This window comes from Sparus aurata, chromosome 4, assembly GCF_900880675.1.
Source record: "Sparus aurata chromosome 4, fSpaAur1.1, whole genome shotgun sequence".
NCBI classification, from domain to species: Eukaryota; Metazoa; Chordata; class Actinopteri; order Spariformes; family Sparidae; genus Sparus; species Sparus aurata.
In genome coordinates this window covers 36622682-36638290 of record NC_044190.1, presented here as the reverse complement: position 1 = coordinate 36638290, position 15609 = coordinate 36622682, and the positions used below count along the sequence as shown (strand labels likewise).

General features: G+C 42.3%; 1 protein-coding gene across 2 annotated transcripts in view; it reads left to right on the top strand.

Moving 5' to 3' along the window:
• thsd4 (thrombospondin type 1 domain containing 4) overlaps positions 1-9239 on the top strand; it is a 53819-nt gene extending 44580 nt beyond the window's left edge. For both annotated transcript variants that reach the window (XM_030413295.1, XM_030413296.1), the window contains 8 exons: positions 312-509; positions 612-741; positions 2122-2326; positions 3260-3433; positions 5461-5634; positions 5776-5955; positions 6766-6910; positions 7306-9239. In XM_030413295.1, coding sequence (XP_030269155.1) covers positions 312-509; positions 612-741; positions 2122-2326; positions 3260-3433; positions 5461-5634; positions 5776-5955; positions 6766-6910; positions 7306-7448 — 1349 coding nt within the window. In that variant the 3' untranslated portion in view covers positions 7449-9239. The remainder of the gene's footprint in view (positions 1-311; positions 510-611; positions 742-2121; positions 2327-3259; positions 3434-5460; positions 5635-5775; positions 5956-6765; positions 6911-7305) is intronic.
• Positions 9240-15609: the final 6370 nt, after the last annotated feature.

Sequence of the window (15609 nt, the reverse complement as noted above, 5' to 3'; positions counted from 1 at the left end):
TCAAATTGTATGAAGAGATACTGAAGTTAGCATGCTAACCAGCTAGCTCCGGCCCCGTCCTGGCTCATAATAACACTCTGTACCACAAGAAGCAGTAGTTGAACGTTGGGTTTGCTACTTAATCTGATCAGTAAACATAATACAACTCACAAAATGTCCAGAAAGGAGATATTGTTACACCTATTTTCCTCATTGAACAGAAATATACAACCAAACACCTTCTACATTCGAGTTTAGCGCTCCATCTTTTTATAAAATGATCCCATTATCCATCTACAAACAGTGACTAAACTCTTGTGTCCACATATTAGGGAACGCTGTGAATGGACAGGGAGGATACGACCACGCCGTCGACACTCACCAGGAAAACTTCCATCCAGCCGGTGGGGGCAGGGACCCTCCTCCCCTCCCCGACAACCAGGTCCCCGTCGTTCAGCCGCCCAGACGGCCCAGAGAGCACAACTGGAAACTGGCTGGTGCTACAGAGTGCAGCGCCTCCTGCGGTAAAGGTAAGTCACATTACATCTACTTGAATTCTACACATCATCAACACTCTTGCAATCTTCTTGATTCATTGCTCAGATTAAGTATCTGGTTTCTGTGCTCTCTAGGGTTCAGATACTCGATCTTTCACTGCGTGTCCCGGCTGAACCACCTCCAGGTGTCGGACGCTTTGTGCGACAGCAGCAGCAGACCGACTCCTCAGGAAGAGGCCTGCAACCTGCAGCCCTGTCCAGCCTTGTGAGAGACCACACTCCCTCTGTCTCTACATCCTTTTCACCCAGAGAGAAAGTTAAATAAACAGTGTTCAGACATGTAGGCTGCCACTGACAGATAATGAAGAATGGAGTGTTTTGAATCAGTGGTGGTAAATGATGGAACATGAAGCTGCGTCAACCCATTATCACTGAAAATACTTCTTCTCTTACATGCGATCCAGGTTGCAAGTCATAAAGCTACACAATCTGACAAAGTGTTTTCATTTCACCGCTTCCTAATTGATCAGAATCTGTGGAGATAATAGACGGTGAAGAACAGAAGGGATAATAAGAAGGTTCAACAATGCTTTTAAAAACCTGTTAACTTCCGATCAACAACAACAGCTGGTGTTAGCATTCAAACGCTTCCTAGCTCACATTAATCCCAAGCAGTTTATGGTCGTTTTTTGCTTCTGCCACATTTTTACTCACTGTGGTCTCATTTTTCACTGCAAAGTGAAGTGCGGCACCTCTATAGATTCAGGACAACCATGGCTATAGGCTTAAGTAACCCAATTATGTCTTCATGCAGTTTACCAAAATTTAAAAGCTATAAATCATTAGAAAAAAGAAAAACGGAAATTTAATTTCTGTGATTTTATCTTTCTTAAAAATTGAAAAAATAAGGAATTAGTGTATACACCACATTTTCAGGTACCCCCAGGCCTAAGGAACATAGGAAAAATAAGTTGTTAAATTTGACTTGAAACAAGTTTTGTAAGGCACTAAGAGCAGGCATATAGGGCCTGCTTGTTGGTGCTGAGCGGCTCTGAGCAGAAATGTAACGCCTGCATGGGACCTAAAATTCAAAGAATTCTTGAAGCGCTTATACTTGGCGTATGTCCGTCATTCAGGGCTTCCCGAAAGCAGTAAGAAGCGTGGAATTATTTGTTTTTTACAGAATTTAGATAGAGTAAACGATTTATTTCCTGCACATTTTCAAAGAAGACATGGCAATCAAAGCGAGGTTGATGAAATTTCATGAAATTCTCCCGTCTTCTCCGGCCTGTTTAGACATGTTGCGCTTGTCACTTGTGATACATTCAGGTACCCTCGGTAACTTGAGAATCTGATGATTACACCAGGTTTTTCTAAACATGAACTCGAGCAATTAGCTGGACAAATGGGTTATCAAATTAGTTTTACCTTTAAATTTGTCCCAGTGTCCCTCCAGATCTTTGCTAGACGTCATTGTTCAAGTTGCTTGTCAGTCAGGAAGTGGTGAAATTATAACCATTAGTCAGATTCTAAGGCTAGAACATGCTAGAGCACAGCGCCGTAACCTTATTTAACCCTGACCTACATTAATGTAATTAAAATACAATGCCGTGGACAGCTCATAAAAAGCAAACTCTTGTTGCAGCTGGGATATCGGAGAGTGGTCGGAATGCAGTAAGACCTGCGGCCTGGGCATGCAGCACCGGCAGGTCCTGTGTCGCCAGATTTACGCCAACCGCACCCTCAACGTCCACACGAGCCGCTGTCGAGACTTGGAGCGGCCGGAGATCGCCAGTACCTGCCAGCTGAAGATCTGCAGCGAGTGGCAGATCCGCTCCGAGTGGACCCCCGTAAGTGTCCCACCTGTCTCTACAGTCACTGCATCATCGTTGATGACATCATCTTTAATGACATCATCTTGAATAACTCGCAGCTTTAAATAATAGATGAGGTTCAACAGAAAGTTTTGTGCTTTTTTGAAATGTTATCACCGTTATCGACTTTTTTTAAAGGAATAGTTCGACATTTTGCCAAATAAATTGTATCTTAAATATGAAGCTGGAGACAGGAGATGGCTGGATCAGTTGATAGTGTAAAATTTTTAAGTTTTTTGTTTTTGGGATCGTGTGCCAAACTATTTCTTGAACCAGCTCAGTCAATCAGTCAATTGATTAATCTTCATTTGAACAGCATCAATTCAAAACAAAAGTCATCTCATGACACTTCCCAGATCCAGCAGGTCTTGACCAAACATTTCCTCATGAAATAGCACTTGGTGACGGTGGCGAGAAAAAACTGCAGGCAGAAACCTCGGAGCAGAACCGGACTCTCTCTACCTAACCCGTCTGCTGAGACTGGTTGGGTAGAGAGAGAGTGGTAGACCTCAGACCTTTACTATTATGTGTTAATGACTTCCTGGAAGCTCAGCTGGTTTTACTGAAACCCTCACCATGACGACAAGCGTCCAGAAAGTCACTGCACATAAACATAAGTATTTTTATGATAGCCTTGTATCAAATAATTAGCATCTAAATCTGCAGCTCCCCTCTGCTTGGTGAACCTTGTTAAGTTCTCGTCTTTGGGTTCTGCACGGCGTAAAGAAGATATTCAGCAATGATCCCAAACACTTGAAAGAAGCGGCCTTAAAAGAGCAACGAACAGATCGCACTTCTTCTAGAGATGTAACTAAGAAGCACTTAAGATGCAGAAGAAGCCATCCAGTCTCTCCAGCAGTGCTCACTAAAGGACTACAGTACTAACCATGTGTCCTGTGTTTCCAATAGTGCTCGGTGCCATGTGGGCCGGGTCAGAGGTCGCGAGAGGTGCGCTGTGTCAGCAACGTGGGCGACTTTGTTCCTGATGAAGAGTGCAACATGAATCTGCGGCCCGTCGATGTAGAGAACTGTGACAGGGGACCCTGTGCCAAGAGCTGGTTCTACACCGAGTGGGGCGACAGGGTAGGTGTCAGAGTCAGCGGGAGGCATAGAACCTTTCATTCATCTCCAATAACAGTAGAAGTCATTGTGCAGGTCCGACTTCATCTGTCCAGCTGCTGTCCACAGAAACCAGATGATATATAGATCTTTTGATACACATTTTGACAGCTAGAGAGTCAGACTGGATGAAGTTTTAGTTCTATATCACATTGATATTACGTGTTAATGAGTCAAAAAAGTGTGAGGAGAGGAAATTAATATAATAACAGATAAGAAAAGAGAAAATCGGGATAAAGACAATGTCAGGAATGAGCGGTGCTGGATGAAAAATTCAGTGTACAAGTATTCTGTCACAAGCGATAATCCTGCATTTAAAATGGGATTGTGCTGTTGTATTTGTTTAAGGTGGAACAGATTGTGAACTCTTTTGTACAGGACTGGAAGGTAATGATTGTTATTATTATGGATCAATCTGCTGATTATAGAGAGCCGAAGTCCCGCCCCTTCCAGTGGGACCAAACAACTTTGTATGGCAGTGAATGAAGACAGACAAGTCACTTATTTAACTCTGATTAGAGCTCATCTTAGATTAGATTAAAGAGGTCCTGTTACGTTAATTTTCAGGTTCATACTTTTATTTGGGGGTCCTCGTAGAATAAATTTACATACTTTAATTTTCAAAAAACACTATTTTTCTCATTTAGTTGATTACTGCAACGTCCCTTTTCACACTGTGTCCTGAACGCTCCCATCTGAGCTACAAAGTGAGACATCTCGCCTCTGTTCAATCTTTGGTGAGAGGTGCAGATGTGCGTTAATTAACAGGCAGGATGCAGCCAATCAGAGGCAGAGTAGGGCGGGTCACACCGAGCAAGCTAGTGTGATCTAAAATAACGCTGCTACAGCAGTAGCAACTGTATGTCTGCTGACTGTATACATTTTATAATTAATATATAAATATTAGGGCTGTCAAACGATTATTTTTTTTAATCGCGATTAATCGCATTTTGTCCATAGTTAACTCGCGATTAATTGCATATTAATCGCAATTTTTTGGCACATTTTTTTTCTGTTCTAAATGTACCTTAATGTATTTTTTTCATGTTCTTAATACTTTTAACAACATAAGAAAGGGAAAATATGCTTGCTTTATGAAAATGTTTTATTCAACACTTCAAATCATGCAGGAAAATAAAAGGCTCAAGAAATATCCCCTCACCCTAAATGGGATCAAAACATGGTGATGTCTGCTTTTGGCGAGGGGGGCGGTGGGCTCTCTGCATCTGCCGTGTGTTTGTCTTGCAAATGATATTTGAGACTCGACGTACTTCAATGGTAACTCATTTCATGTCGACAGTACGTGCAGATAACTTTTGTCCTATCGACCGAACCATCTGGCAGTGTTTTGAAAGTGAATTTGCCGTTCATAAGTCCTTTCTCCATTTACTTTCGCTTTCGCTTTTCAGTCCACCGTGTTTTTACCGAACCGCCAACCCTGCTTCTTCTTCTTCTTCTGATTCCCTTTCTTATTCTTCTGCCACCCTCTGGATCAAGACTACAGGTGCCACTGACGGTCGTAAATAAAACAATGCGCGTTTCTTTTTTTTAATACCGAGCGTTAATCGCGCGTAAAAAAAATTCACGGCGTTAAGAGGATGTTGCATTAACGCGATATTAACGCGTTAACTTTGACAGCCCTAATAAATATATATATAGTTATATGACTCCTGTTACATAGTGACAATCATAAGTAACAGAAGTAAAGTCTCGACTCTAAACCAGGTGTTTCAGTCAGTGCAGGAGCAGAGTTATCTGTGGGGGAGAGTAACTCCCTTTGGTGAGGACTTTTTCACTTTGCTGAACTTTTACATGATACAATAAAGGAAAGGCAAAAACCCAGAAAGACCTCATTAATCCCAGACAAACACTGTACGGCAAACTCACACCAACCGCAGTTTAGTTTGCTTCTTTCTTTTCTATGTACATCTGACGTCCACCTGTTCCTCTTAAATCAGGTTATTATCATAAATCAAGTTTGTTCTCCACAGTGTTCAGCTGAGTGTGGGATGGGAGTACGAACCCGGGGAGTCCTCTGCCTGACCAATCACATCAGCAGCCTTCCTCTGGAGGGCTGTGGCAACGAGCGTCCTGCCGACTCTCAGGTCTGCAACAACGGCCCCTGTGAGAATCGCATTGAGTGGTTCACGGGCCCCTGGAGCCAGGTATGAGGATGACGGGAGGTCCTGCTGGGCTTAAGGGGATGATGTCTGGAGCAGATAAATGTGTGTGATTTTACAGTGACGGGATTTGTTGTAATGTGTGATTGAATCCATATGGTCTGTGTGTTGCTGTGTGCGGCTCAGTGCTCTGCGGAGTGCGGCGCAGGCAGCCAGCAGAGGTCAGTGGTGTGTCTGATGAAGGCAGACGAAGGATTCACCATCATGCCGCCCTACGAGTGCTCGTCTCTGGACCGGCCTCTCAGCCAGCAGAGCTGCAACCTCAAGGCCTGTGGAGCAAAGTGGTATCACACCGACTGGAGCGCTGTGAGTAAGATATGGAACCCTCGTCCTATTTGTCGCTTAGATGCCATTAAGCAAGGCATCCTCCCTCTATGGCTCTCACTAACTGATATAATGGACAACCATACCAACTCATCCATCGCCTCCAAATTCATGCCATGGATTTTTTTTTTTAAAGAAATAATGTTGAAGCTTCTATTAAAATCATGACAGCTTGCAGAATCCTTCAGCTGTACTCCAAATACTTACTTAATTTTTTAACGTTTGAGCTAAATTTCATCATTTTTCTGATTCTCTGGACAGTATGTGTTTTCTAAAGCTCACATATTGCTCGCTCTTCACTGGACTGGGTTCAAATTGGTCCTGAACATCCAGGAGACCCTGAGGAAACTGGACAACATGTATTGATTTCAATATTTGTTGCTTTATGGTTACAGTGATCAAATTATTAACAGGAAGTCATTTTTTATGCTCGCTAGCTTGCTAACAGCTTCTTCCTCTTCTTCTTCTTCTTCTTCTTCTTCTTCTTCTTCTTCACCTGATTTTCGGCGGTTGGTAACCAGCGTAAAGGCACATTACCGCCACGTACTATGACAAGTCGAAAAACAGAAGGAAACAGGAATTATTTAATGGGATTATTTCCACGATGTCATCACATTTGTAATATCAACACGATATCAATATTTCACTTTTCATCGCGGTTATCGTCAGTAGAAGTGAAACACTGAATCTGAAACACTCTTTCACACAACGTTTGAAAGATTCAGCTCACAACATGAAAATGTGTTTTATCGACACGACACCGACTGCTCTCTCTGACTCCGGTCCTTCCAGTGCTCTAAAACGTGCGAGGGAGGTTTCCGTGTGCGGGAGGTTCGCTGCCTGTCGGACGACATGCTGTCCAGCGAGGGCTGCGACGAGCAGCTGAAGCCACCGGGGAAGGAGAACTGCAGCCCGGAGCCCTGCGTACCTCACATAGGTCAGTCCTCCTCTTAACACGCTCTCTGGAATATTACTGACTTTTTCTTAATGATTTTAGCATCCTGAGGAGGACAAGGGTCATTATTGTGACTGAAATATCCAGCTGGGGAAGTCCTGGCACGAGGCGTAGATGAGGGATGTTCTTTGCCATCTCTGAATGCTGGAAATTTGAAAGTGTGCCTTAAGCAAAGTGTTGAACCCCAGACTTTAGCTAACAGTGGACGATCAGCGGCAGTGGGGAGCTATAAATGTTGGTAACACTCCCTTCCTCCTCTCAAGACATTACTCAGGATGTATTCTCATGTGTTCTCAGCTCTCTCGCTTAAATAAGGGCCGTATATTATTTTGCTGGAACGTACAAGACACGTAAGATTCACCTTCTTTATGTTTCAGACGAGAACTGCAGAGACAAATACTTCAACTGCAACGTGGTGGTCCAGGCTCGCCTCTGCGTGTACGATTACTACAAGACGACGTGCTGCGCCTCGTGTTCGCGACTGACCCACAGACAGCCGATTCACCGCGGCCGCAGCTAGCACTCTCCAAGCCGGGTCCCTCAGCTCCACGTTTGGGCCGGACCCGATACCCGCCGCAGGCACTCTGTTCCCGGGCCAGCCAGAGGAGCGATGAACCGTCTGGACCTCGGCTCAAACGAACACTTGTTTTGATTGCCAAGGATGGAAACTGAAGAAGGAACATTTCTGTTGGCTCGGTTGGAGACAGCTGTTGGGAGAAAGGAATACCTAAAGAACAGTGGAGGACAGGAATCCACTCACTGGATAAACAGAGCGCCGCTGTGGGGTCGAGAGAGAGAGAGATCGGGAGCGAAAGTGAGGAACCTACACAAGAACGTTATGGGTTTTAACCATGACATTTAATATAAAGAAACCATCTTCTTCGCTTCAGTTTCAGTTTGCAGCCTTCTTTCACCAATAACGGCTCTTGGAGGACGACGCGGCGTGAAGAGGAGAGCCTCTGTAAACTGCTCCACATGGACTTATATATAGAAAGCATACGTTCTCTTACGGTTCTTGACAATGTTACGGTTTGTGGCGTGATGTCATATGAAGTCGATGCTGTAATCAACTATGTACCGCCCACGTTGTTGACCAAAGATTTGTAACCTCATCCTCAGCAAGTGACACATTAACGCTTTTCTCCTCGGCACCGATTTCTCATTATCTCGTCAGTGGCGACCATCTTTTCTCTCTCTCTTCCTGTAAATTCCGCCTGTGTAATATGTATGTATATATATGTATGTAAGACAGAGTGAATGATGGAGGTCTTCTCGTAAGGTTTCTCAGACGGTCCCCCCCACCACCACCACCACCACCCTCTCCTCCAACTGAAGAGAAAAAAAGCCCTCTTTATTTATTTGTGTGGCTCCCCGGAGACGACGCTGGTTTATCGGTGGCCCCTTTTTTGGCTGAGGGGGATAAAAAAATCTTTTGCCGTCTCTCCACCAATCGCAGCCTCTGAGCTGGATGTAGTTATTCCACAGCCGGCTGGATGGTCGAAGCAGATGGTCCGAAAAAACCCTGACGCATATTTTTAAGGAGGCGAAAACAAACTGCATATATATATATATAAATAAATAAATATATATACTGTATATATTGTCTGTGGGAGATGATCATTCCACGACTGTACAATTCCTGATAAATCATCATAAATACATTGTCAATAAAATATTATCAATATTTGATTGTGAAGATAAATCATGACAGTATTTTGCATCTATTAATCTGTTATGTTATATATATATATATATATATATATATATATATATATATGAGGTTTACATTTACAGTAAGTCCTTGTTCGTGCACCTTTCGTTCAGAACCTGCACGCTGTACCTCTCAAGTGTTCAGCTGTCTTTGTATTATATGTTATCCGTTCCCTCCATGTGCGATAAACATACCTCCGATCCGTAAGTACTGTATATGTGTCAAGGTTTGAGTTCAAGATGGCTCGAGTGTGCATTTAAAGGGGCAATATGTAAGAATATTAGTTGGAAAATTAACTAAAATGATCAACTTACACTGACAGATGGCCAATTCTTACGTATTGCACCTTTAATTCGGATTCTGTAGTAAATAAATAAAGGAAACGTTCTTCATTTGTCAACGTGTTGTAATGATAAATGATTTGCACCAAAACAATCAAGAAGAGTTGAACTTAACCACCGTAATCTCTCAGTATTCAGTATTCAACATTCAGTACGACTGCAAGTAATTCACATGTCACGTGTTCAGCTGATTGTCATGAGGAGTGTTCCTGAGATTTTTCTGCAATAAACAAAATTACTAATGATTTGTACACCGACAGTGGACGGTATGTTCCTTGTGTGCTTCAGGGTCGAACCATCACTGACTCATCTGCTGTGTTTAAACTGAGGTACTCTGATGTGTTCCTGCTTTAGTGGCGTGATTTGCTGTCGACCCGAGTGAGAACATTTACAGTCCAATATATTAATCTGTTACACATTGGCTCCCCTCAGGCTCAAGATATAACACTATGAGACAAAGGCAGCCTGTGATCATGTATCAATTAATTTTTTTTCACTAGCGTATGAAAATACGAAACGATCACATACACAGAAACCCTTCTCTCTTCCAGTAGCATCCTCTTCTTCCACATTCAAAACTCTGCCCTACATATGTTTTACACTGAATAAGCTGCCTGATACTTTGGGTGTTTAATTTCATGATTGGAGATATTTTTTCTGTCTGTTGGAATTTTAAAAATGTACTAATTTGTAATTTACTAAGGAAAGAAGAGAGGAGAGACGAGCCCAGAGCAGATGGTCCTCCATCGTTTACCAGGAATACTGGCTATAAATGAGACCTGTTGTTTCTTGAGTCACTCGACTTATGAAAATGTTTAAAGGGACATTCCGGTGTAAATTTAATCCATGGTCTAACACACCATGAAACTGTGTTAGACTCCCTCTTGAGAGATCAAGTTAGCAGACCGCTAATTTACGGAGTTTTATCAACCTCAGAAACGACCGCACGACAACAATACACTGCAGTAAATGGATCCAAATATAAACCTGCCACCAAAAAGCCACAAATAATGCTCAGAACAGCACCAAACTTCAGCAACAGTACAAACTAGGGTCTCAGCACATAGTCCGGGGCATCTAACCTCCGCTAGCTTAGCTGGATTTCTACTGAAAAGCTGACTAAATTTACCACTCTTCTGCAGCAGCTTCCTGTTGACGGGAAGTCCCGACGAGTCGATTACCGACTGCAGTAGAGTTCCGCGGCTCATGGATGAAAATGTACTGATTATGACTCCATGGAAAAGCAATCAAAGTTCATATGTGTCTTACCTGCCAGTTTATAACAGTTATTATCGAGAGCGGACAGGGAAAAGAACGGAATTGAGCATTTCTAACCGCACTCGGTAATCGTCGCGTCGGGACTTCCCCGACCCTGGAAGCTGATGGAGGAGAGTTGAAGTCTGTTTTTAGCTTCACAATAGAAATCCAGCTAAGCTAGCGGAGGTTAGATGCCCCGGACTATGTGCTGAGACCCTATTTGTACTGTTGCTGAAGTTTGGTGCTGTTCTGAGCATTATTTGTGGCTTTTTGGTGGCGGTTTATATTTGGATCCATTTACTGCAGTGTATTGTTGTCGTGCGGTCATTTCTGAGGTTGATAAAACTCCGTAAATTAGCGGTCTGCTAACTTGATCTCTCGAGAGGGAGTCTAACACAGTTTCACGGTGTGTTAGACCATGGATTAAACTTACACCGGAATATCCCTTTAATAAATACGCAACACAATCTGTGATTTTATGAGAACTTCCCCACTGATTTGTTTCTCATTCAGTGGTGACAGGAAAGCTCAAGCTCACACCTCAGATAGTTGGACGCTGCAGAGGAGGAATGATTTTTGAAATAATAGAAATAAATCAGGTTGGTGGTAACCAATAGCAACCAGAAAGAGTGAGAGAAAAAAAAGCCCATTAAAAAGAGAGCCGTGTGAGCGCTGCTGGTGCAGAGAGGTACAATCGAGTCTTTCTCCACAGGAGGTGTGCCTGAAAAACATTCCTCCTTATTTCAGAAAATGTCAGTTCATCGGGGAGGCTGCAAACTCTAATGCCGAGGACAACCCAGCGAGCACGAAGTCCATCACAGCTGCACGGACTGACATCAGATTCTCACAGTGAAACAACAAAAAAACTGTTGCTGGTGTTGACGATTGCAATATGCAATAAATGTTGACATTTAGAAAATTAAAGGTCCAGCGTGTAGGATTTTGTGGACTCTAGCTGTGAGGTCACAGACTGCTACAAATGAAATAAGCCCCGCCTCATCGTCCCGTGTACGGAAGCCCAGAGGGACAAGTGAGACTTTTTTCTAACTTTTCTCCTCGTGTGTAACAGAGTGAAGAATACACACCGCTGCACTGAATTTTTCTTTTCATGCGTCCAGTCGAGATTTTTTTTTTTTGGAAAAGCTTGGAAAATGGAGCACGAGAAAAAAATAAATCTCACTTGTCCCTCAGGGCTTCCGTACATTTCTGGTGCATATTCAGATGAGAATGAGACTCTTAAGACACACATGTAATATTTTCACTTAAATCAGCTTCAGTATTCATTTTTTATAAAATAACCAAACCAGAGTTTGCTTTCATTTTTGATTGAGATTGTTTCTTTATTTGTGTTTTATTTTCATTATTGTGTTATTTGATTAAACAGTCAAGGTTTTTTTTTATTAATACGTCCAGTCAAGTGATTTTTTTTTACATTTTTTTTTGTCCAGTCGAGTGAGTTCTTTTTTTCAAAGGTGGAGACGGTCCAGGTCTTCGCTTCTGTCTGTGGTTGGCATTTTTTCATGATGCGTTGCAACGTCTGGGGGAACCGAAGCAACTCGGAGAAAACCCGAACTGACCTCCACCCAGCAAACATCCTCTAACGTTGTTTGAAGAAGTCACGGGTGGTGTGATAGGTCGAGATGGTAATTAATTCCCGCTGCTGTCAGTGTTGCACCACCTAAAGGGTTTGATTATTGATTCCCACCCTGGAAAAGAAGCTGGCAGCTGCAGACCTTCCTGGTCTGTGGAGGGCATCCAGACGGATTTTCAGATACTTCAGAACAGCTTCATCAAAAGATGAAGTGTTTGATGCGACTGCAGCCTCCAGTAGCTGTTCAGCAGAGCCAAACTCCTTTTTGAGGTCCTCAATCACCGCTTTGTTGACATTTTTTGTGTTCTTCCAAGTTCTTTTTAAAGCAGAGTCATCGATGTGGATGTTATCCCGCGCCATGACTGAGAGACGCTGAACGATGGGGTCGATGTCTTCCATCTGAGAGAACTGCCAGGAGTTCTGGGGGGTATTTTCGGTGAGCCTCATGACGAGGTCTGTGATGATTTGGTTAGTTGTCTTCTCTGACAGCCAAGCTGAGGAGTTGGTTGACTCTCCTGAGAGTTCAGGCGACTCTTCTGGGACTCCCCAAGCTCTCTTTCTAGAGCGGGACACGTTGCTGTTTTGAGGCACTGAAGAACAGCGGGGAGACATTGGTGTACTCTCAGAAGTAGCTTTGGAACATTTGATTCTTGAAGTCGCAATGATTGAGTTTTTCTTCAACAACAGACATTCAACATGGTCCCACTGTTTCATGTCGTCACTATCATCATCACTGTCATCGTCGCTGCAGATAGATGGAGACGGTCCATCATTGAAAGGTTTGACCTGAATTCTAAGACAGCCTCCATTAGTCAGCCACTCTGTGACTTCAGGGGACAGTTCTGGGAGTCCAGCGGTCTCTGCTCGGAGTCCCCAAGCTAACCTTCTAGATCTTAACGTCTGGCGGTTTTGAGACACTGAAGATCCGGACTGCTCCGCGGTCATCATCCCGCGTCCTCTCTTGAAGTTGGGTTGAACTTGTTGAAAGTTATTCATCGCTGTGTAGATGCTCGCTGTTTCTGCTTCTGGTGAGAAAACTGCGTCCGGTAAACTAACTGGTTCAAACCAAATGTGACTTCTGTGAACTTTCACTCCAGCTGTTACATTTACATCAGAGATTCTATGACGTCATCATGGAATGTTCACTTTGGATCAAAGCACATGTGTCAAATAGAACCCACACACACACACACACATGCACACACACACACACACGCACCCAGGGTCATCATCTCGTTTCCTCTCTTGTTGTTGGGTTGAACTTGTTGAAAGTTGATCTAGATTTTGGAGGAAGTGAAACAGCAATAATACAAACACTCACGCTGAATTTGTTTGCAATTAATCTATGAGCGCACCAACCATCACAGGTCTGTCTTGGCGCCATCAGGATGGATCAAACGCGCTCTTTACTCACAGCTGTAGATGAACACAGAAGAAACACAGCCTGCATGTTCTGATCTGACTGAATTATCTTGTTATTTCATCTCATTTATAATAATGGTGTTTATTAAGGGCCAATTACTCGCAGCTACAGTTATTGATCTTAAAAATAAATAAATAATTGATTTTCTCTTTTATTAATGGTGTGTTTTTAATCATTTAATGGCTTTTGACTGATAAATAACTAAATATAAGAAGACTATCACTGCGTGAAGAGGGCCGGAATACAGAAATATTACAGATGGATATCTCCATGTTTCTCTGGAGGAAACGGACCGTTCTACGGAAGCCCAGAGGGGCAAATGAGAATTTATTTAATTTCATTATTGTATTCAAGTTTAAACCCCAAACATTTCTTCCATTCTTTTTTTCATGTGTCCAGCTGAGTGAACATTTTTAGAACTTGAAAAAACCTGAAAAAAGTCTCACTTGACCCTCAGGGCTTCCGTACCCCGAAAATGGCCTCTAAAACATGAAAGACCAGCTTTGCTGTGTCTCAGTTCAGGGTCTGCATCCTTCGGAGGAGCAATTGAAGGCCAGTTACGTCACAACGCCGCGCGAAGGCTGTCCCAATTTAAAGGCTCCTCCAAATGCTCCTTCTTCCCCTGTTATTGAAGGATTTACCGCTATGATCCTTCGTGGCCTCACATATCCCAGGATTCTTTGCATGCCCAAAAAAGGAGAAAGAAAGAGAGAAAATGGCGACATCGCGTGGCGTAGATCGACACTTTCACAGGACGTAAAGTGAGGGTAAAACATCTGGTGACGCAACCAGGAAATGCTCCAAAGGCTAGAGCGTCTCATTTAACAACAGCTGACGAGGTTAACAAGGTCTCTCTGAAGGACTCGCCTTCGAAGACCGCAAAGGCCGCGTCCTTCGAAGGATGCAGACCCTGAACTGAGACACAGCAAACGGCTAACAGCAACATTACCAGTAACTGATCACTGACGAGGACCAGAGTGATTATTTGTTAACTTAAATTAAATTCAGAATTAGATTAATCAGCAACAATCAGCCTGTTGAATCGTTGGTTACAAAAGAACAAAACAACATGAACAACCTCCTCCAACAAACTATAATTATGTTAATGCAAAGTGATGCCAATTAAACACACAACTGATTCCTTCCGAGGAGGCTTCGCTGCAGATGTTCCCGCCATCTGGATTCTGTCCTCGCTGCGTGGGGGGGGGGGGGGGGGGGGGCACAAAAGATGGACTTTCTTTGTTGTTTTCAGTAGTTGATCAATATAATCAGATTTTGTAAAGTTGACACTGTCAAAGATTCAGATTTTCGAGTCAGCGGTTTGTAGCTGTAGTCAGTTAAATCTGTATACTAATTAATACAAGCACGTCAGACGGCGCCTGATTTTTGACCATCAGTGGAAAACAGTGTGTCATCTTCACAGAATGATTCGATATTTAATATTTTTATCTTAATTCTTGTTTACAGTTTTGATATAAAGTGTTAATACTGGAGATCTGTATACATTTGTACATTTCATTGAGTTTTTATTTTAATTAAATGATGTCTGTCGTCTTCCATTACGACTGAAGTTTATTTGCTTTTGTTGCATTTGTTTAAACTGTGCTGCATATTAACATCATTTTGCAGACATCAGAACACACACTGGAACAGTGTCTGTACAGTGGGCACAGGTTTAACTTTAAATAGACATGTAGTGCCCCCTGGTGGCCAATACCTGCAAGTATGCATTTTACATTTAGGTAATTTCTGCCACCTTTAATACATTTTCTGTGCTACACTTTGTTTTAACATCCAACTGAAGATACCTCACAATTGTTTTAACATTTTAAACTATATATATATATATATATATATATATATATATATATATATATATATATATATATATATATATATATATATATATATATATATATATATATATATATATATATATATATATATATATATATATATATATATATATATATATATAACAGAAACATGAAGCGCACCAAGGAATATATATCTACGTTCCTTAAAGAACACCACCAACCTGTCAGAGCTACAGGAAAATTATGCATTTACCAGTTCAGTGTTCGACATCATCACACTATTATTATTACATTTTCCTGGTGAAAGGTACCCAGTGAGGTTTTTATTGATAACCTTTTATTTACTAAATATTATTACCCTGTATTCTGCTTGCTATGATCTAGGTTTTCAGCAAATTCATGTTGTGGTTTACCTCTTTTTTTCACCACACCTCTCATCTAAGATATCACACCAACAGTCCATCTAAAGCATGAAACACTTCTGATCTACGAGTCCTGTTTAAGACTGAGCGCACAAATGTTCAATCAATTTGATCTACGA